The sequence below is a fragment of the Microcaecilia unicolor genome, chromosome 1, assembly GCF_901765095.1.
Source record: "Microcaecilia unicolor chromosome 1, aMicUni1.1, whole genome shotgun sequence".
NCBI classification, from domain to species: Eukaryota; Metazoa; Chordata; class Amphibia; order Gymnophiona; family Siphonopidae; genus Microcaecilia; species Microcaecilia unicolor.
The window spans coordinates 38564646-38586993 of record NC_044031.1 but is presented as its reverse complement, the minus strand read 5'-3'; the positions used below and the strand labels follow the sequence as shown (position 1 = coordinate 38586993).

The 22348-nt window shown below is 42.8% G+C and overlaps 1 protein-coding gene across 1 annotated transcript in view; it reads left to right on the top strand.

Moving 5' to 3' along the window:
- The window catches only part of LOC115465473, a 253686-nt gene that overhangs the window by 78069 nt on the left and 153269 nt on the right, over positions 1 to 22348 (top strand). Inside the window, exons 15-16 of the mRNA XM_030196004.1 lie at positions 1111 to 1861; positions 2296 to 2852. Of these exons, the coding sequence (XP_030051864.1) occupies positions 1111 to 1861; positions 2296 to 2852 (1308 nt within the window). The remainder of the gene's footprint in view (positions 1 to 1110; positions 1862 to 2295; positions 2853 to 22348) is intronic.

The window sequence follows — 22348 nt, the reverse complement described above, 5'->3', positions numbered from 1 at the left end:
ATGTGGGTTACATACAACAAGACTAGACAAACCAGAAATGACAGCATAATATTATCATGAATTAATATTAATATGTTCATTTCCTTCCATAATTCTGAAACAAATCTGTTTTGAGCTTGATGCCTGAATTTCCTTGTCTATTTTAGCAGTCTGATATGAAAGCAAAGAGTCTATACACCTCTTTTGTATTTCACCCTTCATAGATTGAAAGTACTCTTCTACCATCTGCTGTTTGCCTTCCAGTAATAAATCCTACCTGATCAGGTTTAATTATAGTGGGCCGTGAGGGAGGGAGTGACATAGAAGCAGAAAACACTCCCTCACTGGGATGTATCCTATCCAGTTCCGTAGCTTTTTCTACTTTCGGGTTTTCAAGCCGTTTATAAACGCTTTCTTCTATGAACGGCGCAGTATCCACTCCATTCTCAGATATTCCCTCTTCAACCAACTATGATCCTTCTCCAGAATTTTCTTCCATGAACACTGAAGAGAAGTATTTGTTTAGCACATTCACTTGAACCTCATCACTCTCCACATAGCTATTCTCAGCATCTTTCAGTCTTGCAATTCCGTTCCCCAGTATATCTAAAAAAAGGTCTTGTCACCTCTCTTTACATCTTTAGCCATTTTTCTTCTGCTTCGCTGTCACTAGTTGTATTTCCTTCTTCGCTTCTTTAAGTTTAATCTGATAATCCCCTGGGGCTGCCTAACCCCCAATGTTCAGTGGCATTAAAGCATGTAGTGCCGGTACCCTGAATATTGCCTCTGATCGCTCACAAAATAAGGGGCGGTTATGAGGGGGAGGCATATAGGAGGAGCCCAGGGTTATGCGGGTGCCGGCTGGCTCACATAGGACATGAACTACTGAATATCAGGCTGGCACCCACATAACTTTTTATTTTTTTATTTCAACCCCCCCCCCCCCGGATCTCCTGACAATGTTCCATCCTTTCTTTCCCCCCCCCCCCCCCCCCCCCCCCACCTCTAGCCCAGGTGCTCCAGTGGATTTTCTGGGGTAGGAGCACATTCTTCTTGCTCCTACACACCTTAAGTATATCCTTTTCCATAGCTGTACAATTAATGATCGTACTCTTCTATTTTATCCAACAGATGATGGATTTGGGAATGAGAGTGAAAGAGTGAGAATGTGCAGTGAGCAGCAGAAAGAGGAATGGAAACACGACTCCTCCAGAGACAGCACAGATCCTTCAGCAGACTGTGAAGGAGGTATCAGTAGCATAATACCAACCGGTGAGAAAGCAGCAGCTCAGAAAGGAGAAAGATTAGAAAGACAAAAGAGAAACTGTAGCTTTTTCCCAAGACTTGTACAACCTGGCAGACTCAACAGTGAGAGAAATTTTAAAAGTGCTGATGTTTGGGAAACCTTTACTACCGAGTCCAATTTTATTGAGCATCAGGGGCTTAGGACTGAAGTTCATGACTGTCAAGGTATGCACAAAAGTAACCCATCTGGATACTCTGGAAACTGTGAAAAACCATGTAAATGTTCTGAATGCGATAAATGTTTCAGAAGCAGGGTGAACCTGAAAAGACACAAAAAGACTCATAATGGAGTGAAACCATTTCAATGTTCAGAATGTGATAAATGGTTCAGAACCAAGGTGCACCTGGAAAGCCACAAAAGGACTCATACTGGAGAGAAACCATTTAAATGTTCAGAATGTAATAAATCCTTTAGCTTCAAAGAGTGTCTGAAACGGCATGAATGGATTCATATAGGAGAGAAACCATTTCACTGTTCAGAATGCGATAAATGTTTCACAACCAAGGTGAACCTGAAACGCCACAAAATGACTCATACTGGAGAGAAGCCATTTCAATGTTCAGAATGTGATAAATGGTTCAGATACAAGATAGACCTTGGAAGGCACCACAGGACTCATACAGGAGAGAAACCATTTCAATGTTTAGAATGTGATAAATGTTTCAAATGGAAGAAGAGCCTGAATATTCACAAATGAATCATATAGGAGAGAAAGGAGAGAAACCATTTAACTGTTCAGAATGCGATAAATGTTTCACAACCAAGGTGAACCTGGAACGTCATAAAATGACTCATACTGGAGAGAAGCCATTTCATTGTTCAGAATGTGATAAATGTTTCAGATACAAGTTAGACCTTGGAAGGCACCACAGGACTCATACAGGAGAGAAACCATTTCAATGTTTAGAATGTGATAAATGTTTCAAATGGAAGAAGAGCCTGAATATTCACAAAATGAATCATACAGGAGAGAAACCATTTCAATGTCCAGAATGTGGTAAATCCTTTAGCGTCAAACTGCAGCTGGAAAATCACAAAATGACTCATACTGGAGAGAAACCATTTAAATGTTCAGAATGTGATAAAGGTTTCAGAAACATGGTATACCTGCAACGCCACAAAATGACTCACACTGGAGAGAAGCCATTTCAGTGTTCAGAATGTGATAAATCCTTTCACTTGAAAGAGCATCTGAAACAGCATGAAAGGAGCCATACAGGAGAGAAACCATTTAAATGTTCAGAATGTGATAAATGTTTTATAACGAAGGCCACGCTGAAAAATCACGAAAGAACTCATACCGGAGAGAAACCATTTCAATGTTCAGAATGTGATAAATGTTTCAAATGGAAGAACAGCCTGAATATTCACAAAATGAATCATACCGGAGAGAAACCATTTAACTGTTTAGAATGCGATAAATGTTTCCTAACCAAGGTGAACCTGGAAAACCACAAAATGACTCATACTGGGGAGAAAGCATTTCAATGTTCAGAATGTGATAAATGTTTCCATAGGAAGGACCAACTGAAACAGCACAAAAGGACTCATATGAGAGCGAAACCATAAGTGTTCCAAATGTGATAAATGTTTCAGAAGGAAGGCCAAGGAGAATGTTCACGAAAACTCATAAGGAAGAAAAAACATTTTAATATTAAGTATGTGATAAATGTTTTAATAAGAAGGTCTAATTGAAATAGCACAAAAGGACCCATGTGGGAGGGAAACCATTTAAATGTTTAGAATGTGATAAATGTTTCAGAGAGAAGAACCATCTGACTCAGCTTGCAATAAATCACAGTAGAAAAAACACTTAAATATTCAAGATGTATACATGTTTCAAAAACAAGGGGTTACTGTCAGAGAGGAAGGTCAGAGCAGGCCAATGGCCTGGACAAACAACTAGGAATATCTGAAAAGAGGGATTGCGTAGGCCTGTCACATAGTTTAAGGCATTAAGACATGCTTAAGAACAAGGATCGTGGACCAGTATGTTTGAACTGTGTGGCAGTTCAGTAGAGAGTGTGCAGGAGTTCATTGCACTTTAAGCATTGTAAAAATGGTAACATTATAAGCTCTTCTGGACAGGGACTTACATATATGAATTATATTAGCTTTACTTATATAAATTACATTAAGGTAAGCCTGTATGGAGATATGTACTTTAACATTTATTCTGTTCATTATTACCACTTGTGTTGGACTATAATACTTATGATATGATACGGATGCTGACCCAGAATATTTGTTTTCTGACATACAGAATGTTTGTTTTGACCTGTGGCTACCAGAATATTTGTTTGACAGGTTGCTACCACAATGCTCCGTTGCGGTGGGTAACTCACTACAGGACTGTGCTGAGAAACAAGTCCAAAGGCGGGTGTTTTCATCAGTGGGTGCCTGGGAGAGAGGAATGCAGATTGGCCACTCATTGTTCTGTTCCAGGCGCACTTGTTTGTGAGCTGTTATAAAAAGAGGGGAAAGCCCTGGCTGAAACAGAAGCTCTGTACCTAGTTGGAGGGACGCCTCTTTCCAGTGTGGAATTGTCCCGCAGAATCTCTGGGCGGTCATCGGTGCTTCCCCAATTGATGTTGCAGCTCAGATGAAGGCTACAATCCTGTGGTGATGTATGTATACTGCATAAGAGTGTTATGTAATATGTGTGTGATTATTGATGTGTGAATAAAACAATGTTTAAAGCAATATCCGAACCCTTGATTTGCTACACCACTGTTTCTAAGCTTGTATTCTAAGCAGATAAGGAAGGTACCAGGAGCAAACTGTCTCTGCAATGTTAGGAATTTAGAGAAAAAACTGTAGCTGGACATGACATAGAAACAAGTTAGAAGATGGGAAAGATGGTTATGGAATATGGGAGGGATGGAAACTAAGTGAGAGAGGATAGGTGGAAAAGACAGATAAGCAAATGAGAAGGAGAGCACAGATAGACAGATAGAAGACCTATATAAGGGGATCCACCTTAGCTCGAGGGGAGTCTTATCATATGCAGGGACATTCACACTCTAGCTCAAAATCATTCACAATAGCTCAAAAAATAAAGAGAAAAGCCCTCAGAAACCTTTGACACTCGGTCTCAGGTTTTAAACACTGTTACTGAGTTAATAACATTGTACACAGTGTTCGGTTTCTATCGTGGGGCAAAAACTCTTACTTTTAAAGTATTCCGTTGGCAATGTGTTTGGTAACCATTTATAGTCACAGCAACTGGTTTAAGATCAGAAAGCACTTAACTTCAATACCTTATAGCTCTATGTTCAGATCAGCAAGCACTTAGCTTTAATGGTCTAGCGTTAAAGACCCAGCATGTAGCTCTTTGTTCGTTTCACTTTCAAAGGGCTTCGTCAGGAACTCTACTAATTGCTGGTACAATTTCGTTCAGTCACGGAACTGAGTTCTCAAAATGGCCTAAGGGTCTCACCGGAGAGAAAATGGTTTAAAACAAATGTATAAAGGGACCATTTTACTGAAGTGCAGAAAGCCTATTGCAGGCTCGCTGCGTGGCAATTCGGAAGTACCGCTGGTCTGTAAGGTGTGTTAAGCCACTGATCTTCAGAGCTTCTGCGCTCCTGAGGTCTTTTTCTCCATTACCACAGATCAAGTGTGTTGATTCGGGTGCATATGTATTTTGATTTGTAATGTTCAAAGTAGGGTAATAATTAAGGTGTTCCTCACTCTGGTTTGTGTTTGGTTATTCCTAGTTTTTTTTGTGGGGACTTTCATCATCTTGTTGTGTAATTGTCACATGTGACATAAACCATTGAAATGTTCTAAATATGATAACTCTTTCAAAAGAAAAGCTGAACGGAAATGACATAATACTACTCACACAGCATTTGGAGGCAGCCATAGGGAAGGTTTCTCATTGGGTATTGATCGCTCTCCTATCATTTTTATGGAGTTCCTTTCCTGATTCTATTTTTTTTCTTATTTGTAATTTTACCATACAAAGTAGAGAAACATCCAAGAATAATTCCAAATTGGAAAAATAATAATAAGGAAAAGATACATAGGCTTAGTCCACATCTAGGAAAGTGGCTAACGAGGAAGCTGTAAAAAGAGTGGCCTAGTGGTTAGTGTGGTGGACTTTGGTCCTGAGGAAGTGAGGAACCAAGTTCGATTCCCACTTCAGGCATAGGCAGATCCTTGTGACTCTGGGCAAGTCACTTAACCCTTCCATTGCCCCATGTAAGCCGCATTGAGCCTGCCGTGAGTGGGAAAGCACAGTGTACAAATGTAACAAACAAAAAAAAAAACAAGCAACTTGTCTTCTTAGAAGATGTGCTGGTAGCAGTATATACAGGATCCCCCTGCAAATTTTGCTAGTTGTGGCCAGCTTGTTTTTCCAAAAATCAAAATATCATCGTCTGCATCACTCAAATATTAATAACATTCCAGGTCATTAAGAGGCTTCAAAGTAGAAAATTACACAGAGGCAAAGTTGTCTCTGACCCCAGGGACTCTGTCCCCATCCTCACCCCTTCCCATGAGGCTTACTGGCCTGTAGTTTACAGCATCTTCTCTGTCACCACTCAGCCGTTCTTCTCCAATCCCACAGAAACCTCCCCCGTCTCCAAGGATTCATTAACAAATCTTTAAGAGGACCCACCAGAACCTCTCTGAGCTCCCTCAATATCCTGGGATGGATCCCGTCCAGACCCATGGCTTTGTCCACCTTTAGATTTTCAAGTTCATAAACACTCTCTTCCAAGAAATAAGCAGTGGATTTTCCCAAGTCCATCTTAATAATGGCTTACGGACATTTTTTAGGAAGATATCCAAACCTTTTTTAAAACCCTGCTAACTGCTTTTACCACATTCTCTGGCAACAAATTCCAGAGTTCAATTACACGTTGAGTGAAGGTAATCAATAGAAATAAAAGAAAATGTAGAAAAGAAAAGAAAATGATACCTTTTTTATTGGACTAAAGGTATCATCTTATTTTCTTTTCTATGTTTTATTTTATTTCTATTGATTACCTTTAAAAGTGGACTAAAACGGCTACCACATCACTCTACATTGAGTGAAGAAATATTTTCTGATTTGTTTTAAATTTACTACTTTGTAGCTTCATCGGATGTCCCCTAGTCCTAGTATTTTTGAAAAGAGTAAGCAAGCGATTCATATCTGCCCATTCCACTCCACTCATTATTTTATAGACCTCTATCATCCGTTAGCCGTCTTTTCTCCAAGTTGGAGAGTCCTAGCCGCTTTAGCCTTTCTTCCTAGGGAAGTCGTCCCATCCCCTTTATCATTTTTGTCGTCCTTCTCTGTACCTTTTCTAAATCAGCCATATCTTTTCTTTTAATAGCATTTAAATTACTAGTGATAAAATAACTTGCCAGAAATACAGAGAAAGTATACACAAGAATGATGTCAATCAGGTAATTCTATATTCTTCCTTAGACCACTAAATAGGGAGAGTGAAACAAGGCATTCCTTGCTCCCCCTGAGATTTAAATTGATGCAAGGTGTGACTCTCGGTGCAATATTTCATGGTCTACCAAACACGTGTATCCCCGCATGAGCCACATCATCTCCTGGCCTACCCACACTCCCGAGGAATGGGAAGTGACGTTGAACTTTGGAGGTGGGTATACTGTAGCAGACTTGGACTCCAAAGCATGATGCTCGAGATATTCCTTATCCTCTTTCCCCCCAGGCTGCTCTGCATACCAGGTATCCAGGGTCCCAAGAACTCAGCTTCCAAAGCATGAGCGCACGAGCAGGGGCGTAGCCAGACACCACATTTGGGTGGGCCTGGGACCAAGATGGGTGGGCAGAAGAATGCCGCCCTGTCCCACAAGTGATTTGGTCTCTCACTCTCTTGCCTGCATGCCATATGGTCTCTCAACATCCCCCTTTTAAATAGCAGATTTCACCAGCAGCGAGCAGCAACTAATACACACTGTTCATGTTGGCCCCACAGTCTTCCCTCTGATGCAACTTCCTGTTCCCACATAGGCGGGAATACATCAGAAGGAAGGCTGGCATGCAGTAGGGACAGTTGTTGGGTGTTTTCAGCTGGTGGGGCTTGGGGATCTCTGTCAGCCACATCATAGGTGTGCTGCTACTGGGTGGGCCTGAGCCCAAAGTGGGTGGGGCCTGGGCCATCCAGGCTCACCCTTGGCTACACCACTGCGCACGAGTCAAGAGACAAAGCAGACATGCGGTTTTAAACATCTTTATTTTTATCGGCAACAGAACTATTTTGTTGTTTCTTACAGAAGAACTCGGTGACCAAACATTCCACTGTGAATCAGTAGAACTGTGTAAACATAGTTCTGCAGGGTCTTACGGCCAGACCAGGTTTTCTCTCTTTCTCTATTCAGGGCTAACAGAACCATTAGGCAACTAGGTGACAGCTTCTGAGGGGGGATCCTGACAACCTTAAATTCAAACACCATCAATAAATACAGTTTTCAGATCATTCACTTACCTTTGCAATGGATTCTGAAATTGGCCCTCGTATGTGTGTGTGTATATCAAACATATAAATGCAAGTGACCGATTCCACCTGCAAATGCGCAGTACAGACTTCCCTCTCTGTCCCGCCCTCGCATCGACGTGATGACGTCAGAGGGCGGAACAGAGAGGGAAACAGAGTTGGTGCCATTGCCGCTGCTGCCTGGAAACGAACATCGCGCGCACCAACCTCCACCTTCCCCCCCATCCCCGCCGCCGCTCCCGCCCCCCCTCCGTATCAGGCCCCCTGCACTAACCTGACAGCACCTCTCACCTCCGTGTGAAAGCGCTGCCTGCAGCGCTTCCACACGGAGGTGAGAGGCGCTGTCAGGTTAGTGCAGGGGGCCCGGCACGGAGGGGGGAGGGAGCGGCGGCGAGGAGGGTAGCTGGAAATCTCAACCGTTTTAACGGGCTTAACAGCTAGTATATATAAGGCACTACAAATTAAGTACCAAAAGCTAAGGGCTAAGCTACTATTCTTAATGCAAATTTGCAAGCCAAAGCTGTTATAGGTATTAGTGTAAGTAGGCAGTGACATACCTAAACTTAGGCGTGACCATTTACACCTGCTCAATGGAAGGCATAAATATTTGCGATTAATCAGCACCTCTGTGTGCAACTAAAAGTATTTCCAGAATAGTTGGAACACCCATAACTCACCTATGCCCCTCACACATGAATGTCCCTCTTGCAGTTACACACTAAAGCACTTAGGTGCCATTGATGTTCTCTTTTGGTGCGTAGCCGCTATTAAAGCTTGAAAGTATGTGCTGAATTGATACCTAACTTTTTTCGGCCCTATATAGAATTAGGGGATATTGTCCAAATACACATTTTTTATAGGCTTGTTCTGGGCGGGCAGGTGTTGCGATAACCATGAATTGTTAAGTTTAATTATCAAAAACTTAGAGGGGAGTTTAGGGATCTAAAAGTTTATTGAGAGAGGGTGTGAGGCTGGTCTAGGGTGCCCAACATTTTTGTGTCAGCCCCACCCTGATTGTACAGATGTCTACGTCATCACTAAACCAGCACTTTTAGGGCTCAATTCGGTAAAAGGCGCTAAAACTTAGCTGCCCAAAATGTGGGCGCTATTCGCCAGTTCTAACAGCAATATCGCGCCATTATAAAATACTAGCATAATTCTACATTGTGGCCTAACTCTAGCCATGTCAATGACTGAAGTAAATGCTCACAACCCAAATACGGGCAGTTATGAGCGTTAACTACCTGTATTCTGTAACATAGGTGCCTAAGCGCGTCAATGTGCGTCAATTTGGAAATTACCCGCCCGGCTACCGCATGGCCCAGGCAGTATTTCTATTTTTTACGCGTATCAGAAAATATTTTTTTCTGGCGTGTGGCACTACGGGTGGTAATCGGCAGTGTACATGCGCTGACGATTACCACCCAGTTAATGCCTGAAACCTTAATGCTATCTCAATGGGTGGTGGTAAGGTCTCAGGCCCAAAATGGAAACGCGCCAATTTTTATTTTGCTGCACATCCATTTTCGTCCCCCCCCCCCCCAAAAAAAAAGGTATTTTACAGGACATAAGTCAGTTGCACGCGTAGCAATACATTAGTGCCAATTAATTTATTTTTATTTATTAGGATTTATTTACCACCTTTTTGAAGGAATTCACTCAAGACGGTGTACAGTAAGAACAGATCAAACATGAGCAATAGACAATTACAGCAGTAAAAATATTCAAACTTGTTGATGCCCATTATTGGTATTTATCACCAATTCAGCCCCAATTAGTTAATTCAGTGGTTCCAAACCTGGTCCAGGAGGCCCCCAGTCAGTCAGGTTTTCAGGATACCATAATGAATATTCATGAGAGATTGCATGCACTGCCTTCACTGCATGAAGATCTATCACATGAATATTTATTGTGGGTATCCTGAAAACCTGACTGTGACAAAACTCTGAATTTGTGTGAGTTGGATGCGCGTAAAAGGACCCCTTAATCTTTCTCCTGAAAATCAGGAAGAACTGAGATGAGAAAAAAAATACCAGCAAATTCTTTTCCAGTGTCTGGCAGCTTAGACGAGGGGAATGAGAAGATGACAACATTTTTTAGTCCTTCTGGCCCTCAGAGAGACAGCAAATTGAAATGGACATTCACATAACCTTGAAGAGAAAACAGGCCAGTTTGAAAAGAATTCTGCTTCAATTGTAGCCAGTGCAATGAAATCAAGGGGCCCCATTTACCAAAAGTGGCCTTAGTGCGTCCTTAAACGGGTCATTCCCACCCAATACGCCCACTTTTACTGCAGGGGTAACGTAGCTGATTTTTCTGTATTAATGGCCATGTGCTAATTTTCCCATTAGCATGTGAGTTCCCTTCTGCCATCTATTTTGTAGACGGAAGGCTTCATATGTTAACCACGTGCTAACTGGTTAACATGCGGCAATGTAGCTGTGCTATCGAATTAGCGCAGAGCACACCCACTTTCTGCCCCCAGCACTAAACACTCCAAGTTCGGGGACTTCAGCCAAATTGAGATGCAAGGCTCTTGATCAGGGGAGTTAATTGTCCAAATTGCCCCCCACCACCACCCATAACAGGAACTGCCAGTCTACAGGCAGCATTCAAAAGCAAAACACACCTCAGCTACCATCTCTTGGTTAACTCACTCGACTAGTCAGCATAGACTATTATTTGCAGGAAAATAAAATAGCAGGTTAGATATTAGACAGCAATTAGTTACATAAACAATTAAAGTTATTTCTTAAGCAACGGAAACCTGGCCAGGCTATTAGGTTATATAATATGAGGTACCTTACAGAAAAAAAAAAAAGGGAAAAACCAACAGCACCTTGCAGCAGTTTAAAAAACAAACCCCTCCACTGCAGCATTACCCCAATCTGTTGGTAGCCACTGGACCCTTCACTGTACACTTTGGGTGATACAGAAGAAAACATTTCCGCTTTGGGTAAGAGAGTTTTTCTCAACGCTCAGTCTATAGGCACTCATTTCTACAAACTCTCAGAGCACTGTTCAGTTTGGGGGGTTTAGAGCAATCTTTGGCTAACAACAGAGCTCTGCTCCAGTGCTGGGCAGACTTCTACGGTCTGTGCCCTGAAAATGGCAAGGACAATCAAACTCGGGTATACATACAAAGCAGGGCCACCGTGAGAGGGGGGCAAAAGTCCCCGGGCCTTCAAGGGGGGCCCAGCGCTGGGGTCTCTCTCTGTCTCCTGCTCCTGACGGGACTCAGGTGATCGCGTCCCAACAGGAGCAGGAGAGAGAAAACTCCGGCACCAGGTCCCCCTTGCATTGCCTGCCTAGCAGCTGCTGGCTCTCAGGCCACACATGCACAGTTTTGAGACCGAGCATATGCAACCTGAGGAAAGAAGCCGTAGGGGCAGGTAATGCTGAACAGAGGAAGGAGCCGTGCTGCCTGCAGCTGCAGGGCCAGCCAAGGTACTTCGGGCAGACGGGGGCGATGATGATTCTGGTGGGGGGGGGGGCCGTGGCCCCTGCCCCGGCTCACTCTCTCGGCGGCCCTGATACAAATGATTTTGTCTTGTTGGGCAGACTGAATGGACCGTACAGGTCTTTATCTGCCGTCATTACTATGTTACATTCTCTCAGTCAATTTGTAGATGGTTTGCAGGTTCATCTTCACTGTTTGAAGGGATTTCATTCTCTGGGATTTCCTGGTTTTCAAGTTTCTCCCAGACAACTTCTAGCTCAGCACTGGAGTACATACCAAGAAAGTTTGTTCTCTCCCAAAGTGGTACTCAAAAGCCCCTGTAAAGCCCTAAATGTTTCAACTATTGGAACAACAAGAGGGGCACAGTAGCAGGAAGAAAAAGGATGCAAAACTTTCTGGGAAATTAACTTTGAAAATCCAAGGCATCCTTTTACTAAGGTGCGCTGAAAAATGGCCTGTGGTAGTGCAGACACGTGTTTTGGGTGCACGCAGAATTATTTTTTAGCACACCTACAAAAAATGCCTTTTTGCAATTTTGGCTGAAAACGGAAAATGAAAATTGCCACACGTCCATTTTGAGTCTGAGACCTTACCGCAAGCCACTGACCTAGCGGTAAGGTCTCACGCGGTAACCGGGCGGTAATGGTCTAGGTGCGTCAGAAAATAAAAAATATTTTTCAGACACGCGTAGCAGACACGCTACCAGAAGGGCCATGCGGTAACCCGGGTGGTAACTCCAATTTGGCGCATTTTGGGCCTACTAGGCTTAGTAAAAAGGGCCCCCCAAGTTTTTCTCCCATCTTCAGCACTTTTATTGCTATGTACAGTAAGAATATGTAGCCTAGTTTCCCTTTTCAATTTAACTAGGCCAAGAGGCCTCTTAAAGCGAACACACCCCAATCAGTCAGTATTAGATAGGGCTATGAAGCCGGAGTCTTTCTGTTTCAGAGTTCTATTCTGCAGTTATGGCTCTGGTCTGACAGACATCATCCAGGTATTCTTTTCCTCCAGCTCTTTTTCCTTTGGTCTGTTGTACTTGAATTTAAAGGTTTTCTTCTCTTCTTCGCAGACTTTATTGCGTCTTTTCGTTGTAGCGGTAAATTGGGCATGCCTAACACTTTCCGGAAGGTTTTCCAAGTTCAATGATGGATGTTTCTTTGGGTTGTCTTTCTTCATACCGTAAACACTTTTTGAACATTTGTGTCTTTTGACGATAACAAATATGCCTGCAGGCCTACAACGGTAGACCTGTATACGTAGTCAATTTTCCTGTAGGCCCAGACCTCCTTCAGATGTTGGAAAATACAACATTGGCATCCACTTATTCTTATAAATTAGGCCTTGTTCATAAAGGAGTTCTCTTGTTTTTCTATCTATTCATTTATATCATCCTCTTGCCAATTTATGACCCCAATGCTGTTGTTATTTTATTAATTGCAGACTGATTGATGGCTTTGATTTTGTTCTGTATTGTTAAATGACATTGCAGTATTAGTTTCAGCTGTCTGTAGTACTCTGTGCTGATCTTTTTGTCATCGTCTTATGTTCAATTGTTGCACCTTCATCCACTCCAAGGTATTTGAATACACTATCATCGTCAAGTCTTGCATATCACATTCCTCAGAGAAATTAATATTCTTCTTATTTACTAGTTTGCCTGCAATAAAAGTTGCTTTGGCACATTTCTCTAGGCTAAGCTTCATCCTGAGTCCTCAGAGAAAGTTTTCACTCTTTGGAGCTGCTCACTCAGTTCGCTGTCGGAGGAACCATAGAGCTTCAAATCATCTATATATAGCAAATGAGATGTTTTCTGTAAATCATCATTGCTTTCGGGATAAAGGCTAAACCCATAGCCCAAAGAGTTTATGAAGGTACTCAGCGGATTTAGTGCCAGACAAAACAAAGTGGTGACAGGGAGTCTCCCTGAAATAGTCCTTGCTGGATCTTGATATTAGGAATGACATATTCACCATCTTTATACTTCAGATGGAATGTAGTTTGCCACATTTGCATGATATGCTTAATATATTTTAAAAAGTCAGGGTGTATTTTATACATTTCAAGGCAATTAAGTATCCAAGAATGTGGTATGCTATCAAATGCTTTTTTAAAGTCAATCCATGCTATACTAAGATTTCTACCTTCCTTACAGGTGTCCATAATGGCTTTATTCAGCATTAATTGGTCTTTGGTTCCATATGATCCTCTCTTGATGCCTTTCTGTTCTGTTGCCATGATGTTATTACAGTCGACATGATTATATATTCTGTCTGCATCTATTCTAGTAAACAATTTGTAGGTTGTGGGCAAGCAGGTTATTGGTCGGTAATTCTCAGGGATATTAGTTTGGTCTCCCTTAGAGAAGAGGGATGTTTTTCCGCGTTAACCACTGTGGGGTTAGTTCTGGCTGTGTGATCAGTTGATTTTTGCAGTATGCCAGATCTAAGTGAAGGGATCTCAGATGTTGAAGCCAGAAGTTGGGCACTGCATCGGGACCAGGGGCAGTCCAGCCTGATGTGCTCTTTAATTTAGTTGCTATGTCTTTATCTGTCACTTCAGGCCAGTCCATCATTTTGATATTTGCTTTTTCTATATCTTTCTGTATGTCGGAGATCCATGTTGCCTCCTTGTTATGCTCTTTAGGATGTTCGTACAGGTTTCCCCAGAAACTTTCAACTTCTTTTTGCTTGGTGGCCTTGTGATTGGACTTCTGTCCTGCCTCAGTTGCCGGTAGAATTGCTTTGGATTAAAATTAAACATATTATTTTGCTGTCTCCCTTCACCTCCCTGCAGCTTTTGAACTTCTGCGCTGATCTTTTCCTTGTTACTACTGAGGATACTTTCCATATATGGTACCTCTGTTTTTATTTCCTTGTTATGTCCCCGCGCCTGCCATGACTGACAAGGATTAGTTGATTTCCTGGTTGTTCTCTCTGCACCTGATCTTTTCAATATTCTTCTAGTAATAACTTCGGCGGTACAGTAGTGCATGCGATTAACCTCAGTGATGTCACTGTTGACTCCCTTTTTGCGTTTTATGTAGTCTATGGCCTTATTGCCTTTGTCGATCAGTCGTAGTACTTTTTGATCTACTCTCAGTTTGCGTAGTCGTTTCCTCATGTATACGTTGGTGCACTCATCTTCCTTCATACTCTTTTCGACTTCTTCAATGATCTCTTTCAGCTCCCGATCCTTGAATTCTCCAGACTGAATTCCTTTGCTTTCTTCCTCAGAGACATTCTGTTTCTTGTTCCTTTATAACCAGTTACGGTGTCATTATGCATGACGTGTGCCTTGGTATAATCCATACAGCAGGTCTCCTCCTTCCCTCTTTGCACTGCAACAGACAGAAAGTAAAATATCAAATCTTGCTTGTGGTTTGGTTAAAATGTCAGACAGGGAGATATGTGAACATTTCCTAATACCTAGTTTCCTTTTTGGTATAGAAATTTGCATATATTTATAAAAATTAAATTTTCTGTTTAGGTTCTTTATTAAACATTAGAAACAATTTTGCCCTATAGGATTGCAGTCAAGAAAGGGAGCCAGTTGGTGACCACAGATGGTATCCAATAGCATGGCTGCTTAAAAAATGTTCAATGTCAACCAAAGTCAAGGAACCTTTCAAATGTTTTGTGATTGGGGGAAGGCTGTGAGCCGAGCAAAATAGTAGAATAGTCAGGAAAGCGAAGATGCAAATGGAAGAAAAAAATAGCCAATACAGTAAAATGTGGGGACAAAACATTTTTGGGGTATTTTAGCGATAGGAGGAAGTGCAAAAGTGGCATTGTGAGACTCAAGGTGAAGGGGAGGAATATGTAGAAGCTGATAAAGATAAGGCAGAATCGCTTAACAAATATTGCTGATGTTATCCTTGCTACCCTTCTCTCCTTTGTCATAGTAACATAGTAACGTAGTAGATGACGGCAGAAAAAGACCTGCATGGTCCATCTAGTCTGCCCAAGACAAACTCATATGTGTATACCTTACCTTGAATTTGTACCTGTCCTTTTCAGGGCACAGACCATATAAGTCTGCCCAGCAGTATTTCCCGCCTCCCATCAGCGGCTCTGGTACAGACCGTATAAGTCTGCCCTCCCCTATCCTCGCCTCCCAACCACCACCCCCTCTTCCCCCCACCTGCTAAGCACGCCATCTCGTTGTCTCTGGTTTCACTTTGCCTGCTGCTGATCTTTTCCGCTACTACTCTGAAGCCTCCATCTTGCTGTTTCTGGTTTCACTTTGCCTGCTTTCTTCTCCCTCTTCTCCAACCTTGGCCTGAGAAAGCATATTTCTGTACATACCCACATAGCCGGTAACACTAGATCTTGCGTTTACCTCTACTCACTCTCCTCTTCCGCTCTCTTCCTTCTCCTCCTCCTCTCTGCCCTGGACAGATCATTCTTTCTAGTCTCTCTTGCTATCCCCGTGCCCCTCCCCCAGACTGTCTCACAGTGGTCTACCTCCCGCTCTTTCTCGGACAAATCTGTCTCCCGCTTTTCCTCCACTTTGTCTTCAATTTCTATCTGTCCACCTGATTCCATCACTGACTGGGCTCTTGCTCCTGATTCAACTTTGGAGCAACTAGTTTCTCTTCACATTCCCTCACTGCAGCTCCTTCTTCTCACTCTCCGTGGTTCGGACCTGATCTTCGTCTCCTCAAGTCTCAACTTCACCACACTGAATGCCTCTGGTGCAAGATCAAGTCTCCCGTTATTGCCTCACATTATCAAGCCAATCTCCATACCCACCGTAGAGCTATAAAAAACTATAGAAAAACTGCACTGGCTCCCAATCAAAGAATGTATTGCTTTCAAAATCTGTACCCTGGTTCACAAAATTATCTACGGCGAAGCCCCAGTATACATGACAGACCTCATAGACCTGCCAACCAGAAACACAACAAGATCAGCATGAACATACCTGAATCTTCATTACCCAAGCATCAAAGGACTCAAATACAAATCAACGCATGCATCCAGCTTTCCCTATCTAAGCGCACAACTATGGAATGCACTGCCAAAAATAGTAAAAACAACGTACGACCACCTAAACTTTCGGAAAGTACTAAAAAGAAACCACCGACCCAACATAAAAGCCTGAATACCTGCAACACAACTAAACCAGAGATCGTAATGAACTCACCCCTTCCCTCTTCCTAAGTGCCCCTAAATTTCTACCTACATGAACCTATTCTACCACGATAACACCTTGTAATTGTTCATACCAGAACTGGCGAACACCATTACAGTACTATGTAAGCCAAATTGAGCCTGCAAATAGGTGGGAAAATGTGGGATACAAATGTAACAAATAAATAAAATCAGCTAAGCAGAAATATGCATTGGTGTGGCGGCCAATAGACCACAAGACTTATTTTGAATATTCAATCGTCTCTCCCCCGCTGATACTCTCCCAATTTCCTGTGGTCCTTCTCTCCTCCCCATGGCTTCCCTTGCTGATGCCTGGTCCTCTAAATTTGACCACTCTATTCTTTCTTCCCTTCCTACTTCCTCTCTCTCCACCTCGTCTTTCCATTCTCTCTCCTCTACCTGGTCTTCCTTCAATCCTCTGTCAGCCACCACTCTCTTTAAAACTATTCAGTCACTTCAAAAAGTAGAATACTGAATTGTTGAGGGAGGGGGGAGGGGAGATTAGGGTTTAGGGAGCGGGGCGGATATGGGGGGGGGGAATTAAAATATGTACGTTTGGCATTCTCTTATTCTAGAACTGTGAATGTTTGAGTTTTGTAATTAGTCTGTTGACTTTGATGTTTATGTATGCTCAATGTTGTGCCAATAAACAGATATATAAAAAAAAAAAAAACTATTCAGTCACTTAACCCTTCCTCCTCTAGCCTGGATCCTTGGTCCACCTTCCTAGTCAAACGTCTTGCTTCTTCCCTCTGTCCCCATCCTTCTTCCTCTGTTCCAAGCCTGCCTTTCTCATGGCATTGTTCTCGCTCTCAGGAAACATGCTCTGGTCACCCCACTGCTTAAGAAACCTCACCTGGACCCTTCTCTTCCTGAAAACTTCTGGCCTATTTCCAATCTTCCTTTCTTTGGTAAAGTTTTGGACAAACTTGTTCTTAAGCAGCTTGATTCTTTCATTGAGCACTCCAACATCCTTCACCCCTATCAATCAGGTTTCCGTACAAATCATAACACCAAAACTCTTCTTCTAGCCTCGCACGACACCATCCACATTGCCATTGATCGTCACGAAACCATTCACATTGCCATTGATCATCGTCACGAAACCATTTGCATTGCCATTGATCATCGTCACGAAACCATCCACAATGCCATTGATCATCGTCACGAAACTATTCACATTGCCATTGATCATCGTCTTTCAGTCATCATTGTTTCTTTCGATCTTTCTTAAGCATTTGATCTTGTTGACTACACTTTTCTCATCTGAGACCTTTGCACTTTGTGTCGTGGGCACAGTTCTTTCGTGGTTTTCCAGCTATCTCACTGAGCATACTTTCCAACTTTCATACAGTAGTGGTCCGTCAACTCCCTGCACCGGCCAATATAGAGTGCCACAGGGCTCTATTCTCTTCCCACTCTGTTCAACTTTTCTTTCACCACTTCTCACTTTTATTCAGGATCAGGGTTGTTTACCTTTTTGTTATGCGGATGATATTAAAATTCTCTATAGGGGTTCTAATCCTCTTTCCCCTTTTGCCACTCTGAACTCCTGTCTTTCTGCTATCTCTGCTTTGCTTAAAGACCATGGTCTTTCTTAAACTCTTCTAAATGTGAAGCTATAAATCTCATTTGCCTCCTGTACCCGTTCTGGGTGGTCAACTGCTCCCTTTCTGCGAATCTGTCAGAATACTAGGGGTTATTTTTACTCAAAAATTACCTTTAAACCTCAGATTGATTCAGTAGTTCGGTCATCTTTCTTTGCTCTCCACTGTATTCGCTCAATACATCCATTTCTCTCATCCCAATCCATCCGCTCTTTGGTAGGGACCTATATCGACTATTGTAATTCGCGCTATGCAGGTCTTCCTCTCCTCTCTCAAACGCCTCCAACTAATTCAATCTATGGCCGTCAAATTAATCCATCATGCACACCGCTTTAATCACGTTACCCCCCTGCTTCGCCTAAAATACTGGCTCCCTGTATCTGCTCGTATTCGTTTCAAGCTTCTAATGCTCATCTTTAAAAGGTTGTTTTCCATATGCAACTCTATATCTGATCAAGTTGCTCATGCCATGTACTCCCACTTGCACCCTTCACGTTTCATCAGACAATCTTCTTTGTGTACCATCACCCTCAGTCTTGCATCTTTCGCTTTCCCGCAACACTGCTTTCTGTCATTTAGGATATACACTGTGGAACTCTCTCCCTTCTGCTCTCAGATCAACTATGCCTCTGCATACATTTAAAAAACATTTGAAATCACTTATTTTCACTGATATCTTTGAATCTGTCTCCTCTACTCTTCTTTCCTGGCCTTCCCATTTGTCCTGTCCCTCTCTCCGCCACCCTTTGCACCTTCTTCTACACCCCTCCTCCTTCTTCCAGGATGCATCAAAGGCCTTCCTGACTACGCAGACAGTGAGAGGTCATTTCTCCAGGCAATCGGTGTTTGCTCCCCTTTATATTAGTAGGAGCAAGTAGATTTTTTTTTTTTTTTTTTTTTTTTTATAAATTTCAGTTTTACAAGCATACAAAACTTGTTCAAAGAAAAATTGAAATTTAGAGGTTACAAGAATTCAGGAAAATCTATTTTCATCATAAATATTCCTCTAATCAATACAAGTCCACCATGCGGGAGTTCAAAAATACAAATAAGTTGAAGCAAATAAACAGGCAACTAAAACTTAAAGAGAGTGAATAGACGCATCTAGCCGTTATTATATTACTATTGAACATTATTACTAGTTGGAAACTATTCCAACTGTCCTTTTAGATGTTATAAAAGTCTCAAGTTGAATAAGATCAAAAAACGCAAACTTTTCGGTTTGGTAAGTGACTAAGCATTTGCAAGGGAATTTAAGGAAAAATGTTGCCCCCAAAGTGAGCACTTCTTGTTTCTTCTGTAGAAATTTCTTCCGGCGCAGCTGTGTTTCCCTTGATACATCCGGAAAGATGCTGATCTTTAAACCTTTAAAAAGTTTTGCTGAATTTTTATAGAATAATCTTAATATCCAAGTTTTATCCGGAGATAAAACTACCGTAACTATCAGAGTAGCAGGTGTTACTTGTTCAGTGTCCGAAAGTTCTAATAAGCTGATACATCCAAAGGTTGGGTTCTAGTTGTTGTAAGTTCCTAGATGGAATATAAAATACTTGTGCCAGAGGGGTATATTCTTCCTTTATTTGAAGAATTTCTTTAAAGTATAACTTTAACATCTCTTTAGGAGCTATAGTGTTCAAATAAGGAAAATTAAGAAATCGAAGGTTGTTACTTCTGGAAAAATTTTCCATTATTTCCGCTTTTCGTCTTAGATTACTTAAATCTTTCACAATTACATTTTGAACTGTTGTAGTTGTTGAATATTTTGGCTTTTGTCCCACCTGTGAATTTAAATATTTTACTTTATCTTCCAACTTTTCAACATCTTGTTTAACCTTCTGCATTTGGGGTACTAAAGCTTTGCCCAAATCCATTATAAGTATCCAAAGGGATTCAAGAGTCACTTCGGGGGGTTTGATTTGTGTTAAATCAAATGAAAAGGCTCCTACCTCCGTCAGTTGTTGTTGCAATACGTTTCCTGGTCGACTTGAGCTAAGTCTCTCCTCCGTTGATATTCCGTTCAGCTCAGTTTTTTCCCGATCTTCAATCGCCCCCGGCGTCCCTACTGCTACATCTCCTTCCGGAGTTCGACTCGGAGACAGCCACCAAAGGAAAAAACTAGGAGGAGCAAGTAGATTAAAATGAACCCTAACCACAGTAAAAGATTAACGGGTTGATACTGAGTTTGTGGTGGTGTACGGCTGATAAGTTACTCTCAGCCATGGGCTGACTTAACGCCAGTAATTCAAAGCCAGGACATGCACAGCTCCAGGCTTTTCCTGGTTATGTCCACCAACCTAGAAGTTAACCGGACACTGGCCGATTTTCAGACCAGTGCCCAATTAACGCAGCGCATAAAGTTAGGACAGCTGTTTTAACTTTATGTGCTTACTTAGCAGCAATTTTCAGTCCACTAACCAGCTAACTGGCTAAGTTGATGTTCCTCCCCTAACCTATCCAGTTAGGAGATGGCCGGTTAGCGGACACAGTCAGAAGCACTAACTGGTTAAATGCTGCTGAGTATGAGACATATGAGGAGAGACTTGCTGAACTAAACATGTACTCTGGAGGAAAGGAGAGAAACAGGGGTGATATGATACAGACGTTGAAATATTTGAAAGGTATTAATCTGCAAATGAACCTTTTCCGGAGATGCGAAAGTGGTAGAACGAGAGGACAAAATGAGATTGAAGGGGGGCAGACTCAAGAAAAATGTCAGGAAGTATTTTTTCATGGAGAGAGTGGTGGATGCTTGGAATGCCCTCCCGCGGGAGGTGGTGGAGATGAAAACGGTAACGGAATTCAACATGCGTGGGATAAGCATAAAGGAATCCTGTGCAGAAGGAATGGATCCTCAGGAGCTTAGTCGAGATCGGTTGGCAGAGCCGGTGGTGGGAGGCGGGGCTGGTGGTTGGAAGGCGGGGATAGTGCTGGGCAGACTTATACGGTCTGTACCAGAGTCGGTGGTGGGAGGTAGGACTGGTGGTTGGGAGGCGGAGATAGTGCTGGACAGACTTATACAGTTTGTGCCAGAGCCGGTGGTGGGAGGTGGGGCTGGTGGTTGGGAGGCGGGGATAGTGCTGGGCAGACTTATACGGTCTGTACCAGAGTCGGTGGTGGGAGGTAGGACTGGTGGTTGGGAGGCGGAGATAGTGCTGGGCAGACTTATACGGTCTGTGCCAGAGCCGGTGGTGGGAGGCGGGACTGGTGGTTGGGAGGCGGGGATAGTGGGCAGACTTATACGGTCTGTACCAGAGTCGGTGGTGGGAGGTAGGACTGGTGGTTGGGAGGCGGAGATAGTGCTGGACAGACTTATACAGTTTGTGCCAGAGCCGGTGGTGGGAGGTAGGACTGGTGGTTGGGAGGCGGGGATAGTGCTGGGCAGACTTATACGGTCTGTGCCCTGAAGAGCACAGGTACAAATCAAAGTAGCGTATACACAAAAAAGTAGCACATATGAGTTATCTTGTTGGGCAGACTGGATGGACCGTGCAGGTCTTTTTCTGCCGTCATCTACTATGTTACTATGTATGAGGAGCCTCTCCTGCCCGGTTAACTCCTTTTGAATATTGACTCCTACAAATTTAGCCATGTTTATTTATTTAGATTTATTTGATATTGACCCTTAATCTCTATCCTCCCAAGTTTCAAACCTCCTCTCTACTGTGGCACCATCCACGTCTGTCAACGAGGCTGTTTCTTCACAACATATTCTATCCTCTGCCTTAGACACTCTTGCACCTTTGATGACCCGCCCTATAAAGCGTACAAAACCCCAACCTTGGCTGAATTCTAATATCCGCTACCTACGTTCCTGTACCTGCTCCACCGAACGCCTCTGATGGAAATCTGGCCCTTGCTGATTTCTTACACTTTAAGTTCATGCTGACCTCCTTCCAATCTGCTCTTTTACGCGCCAAACAGGATTATTATATCCAACTTACTAACTCTCTTGGCTCTAACCCTCGACTTCTCTTCACCACATTGTACTCTCTCCTCAAGGTGCCCTCCCCTTCATTATTTCCTCAGACCCTTGCTGAATTCTTTCACGACAAGGTTCAAAAGATAAACCTTGAATTCTCTACCTCGCCACCTCTCCCTCCACTAGTCCGTTCCCCTCCTCTCCTTACCCTCAGTCCTTTTCCTCCTTTCCTGAAGTTACTATTGAGGAAACTACACTTCTCCTTTCTTCCTCAAAATGTACCACCTGTTCCTCTGATCCCATTCCCACCCATTCTTAATGCCATCTCTCCTGCTCTTATTCCTTTTATCTGTCACATTCTCAACCTCTCACTTTCCACTGCGACTGTCTCTGCTGCCTTTAAACATGCTGTGGTCACACCTCTACTTAAGAAGCCTTCACTCGACCCTACTTGTCC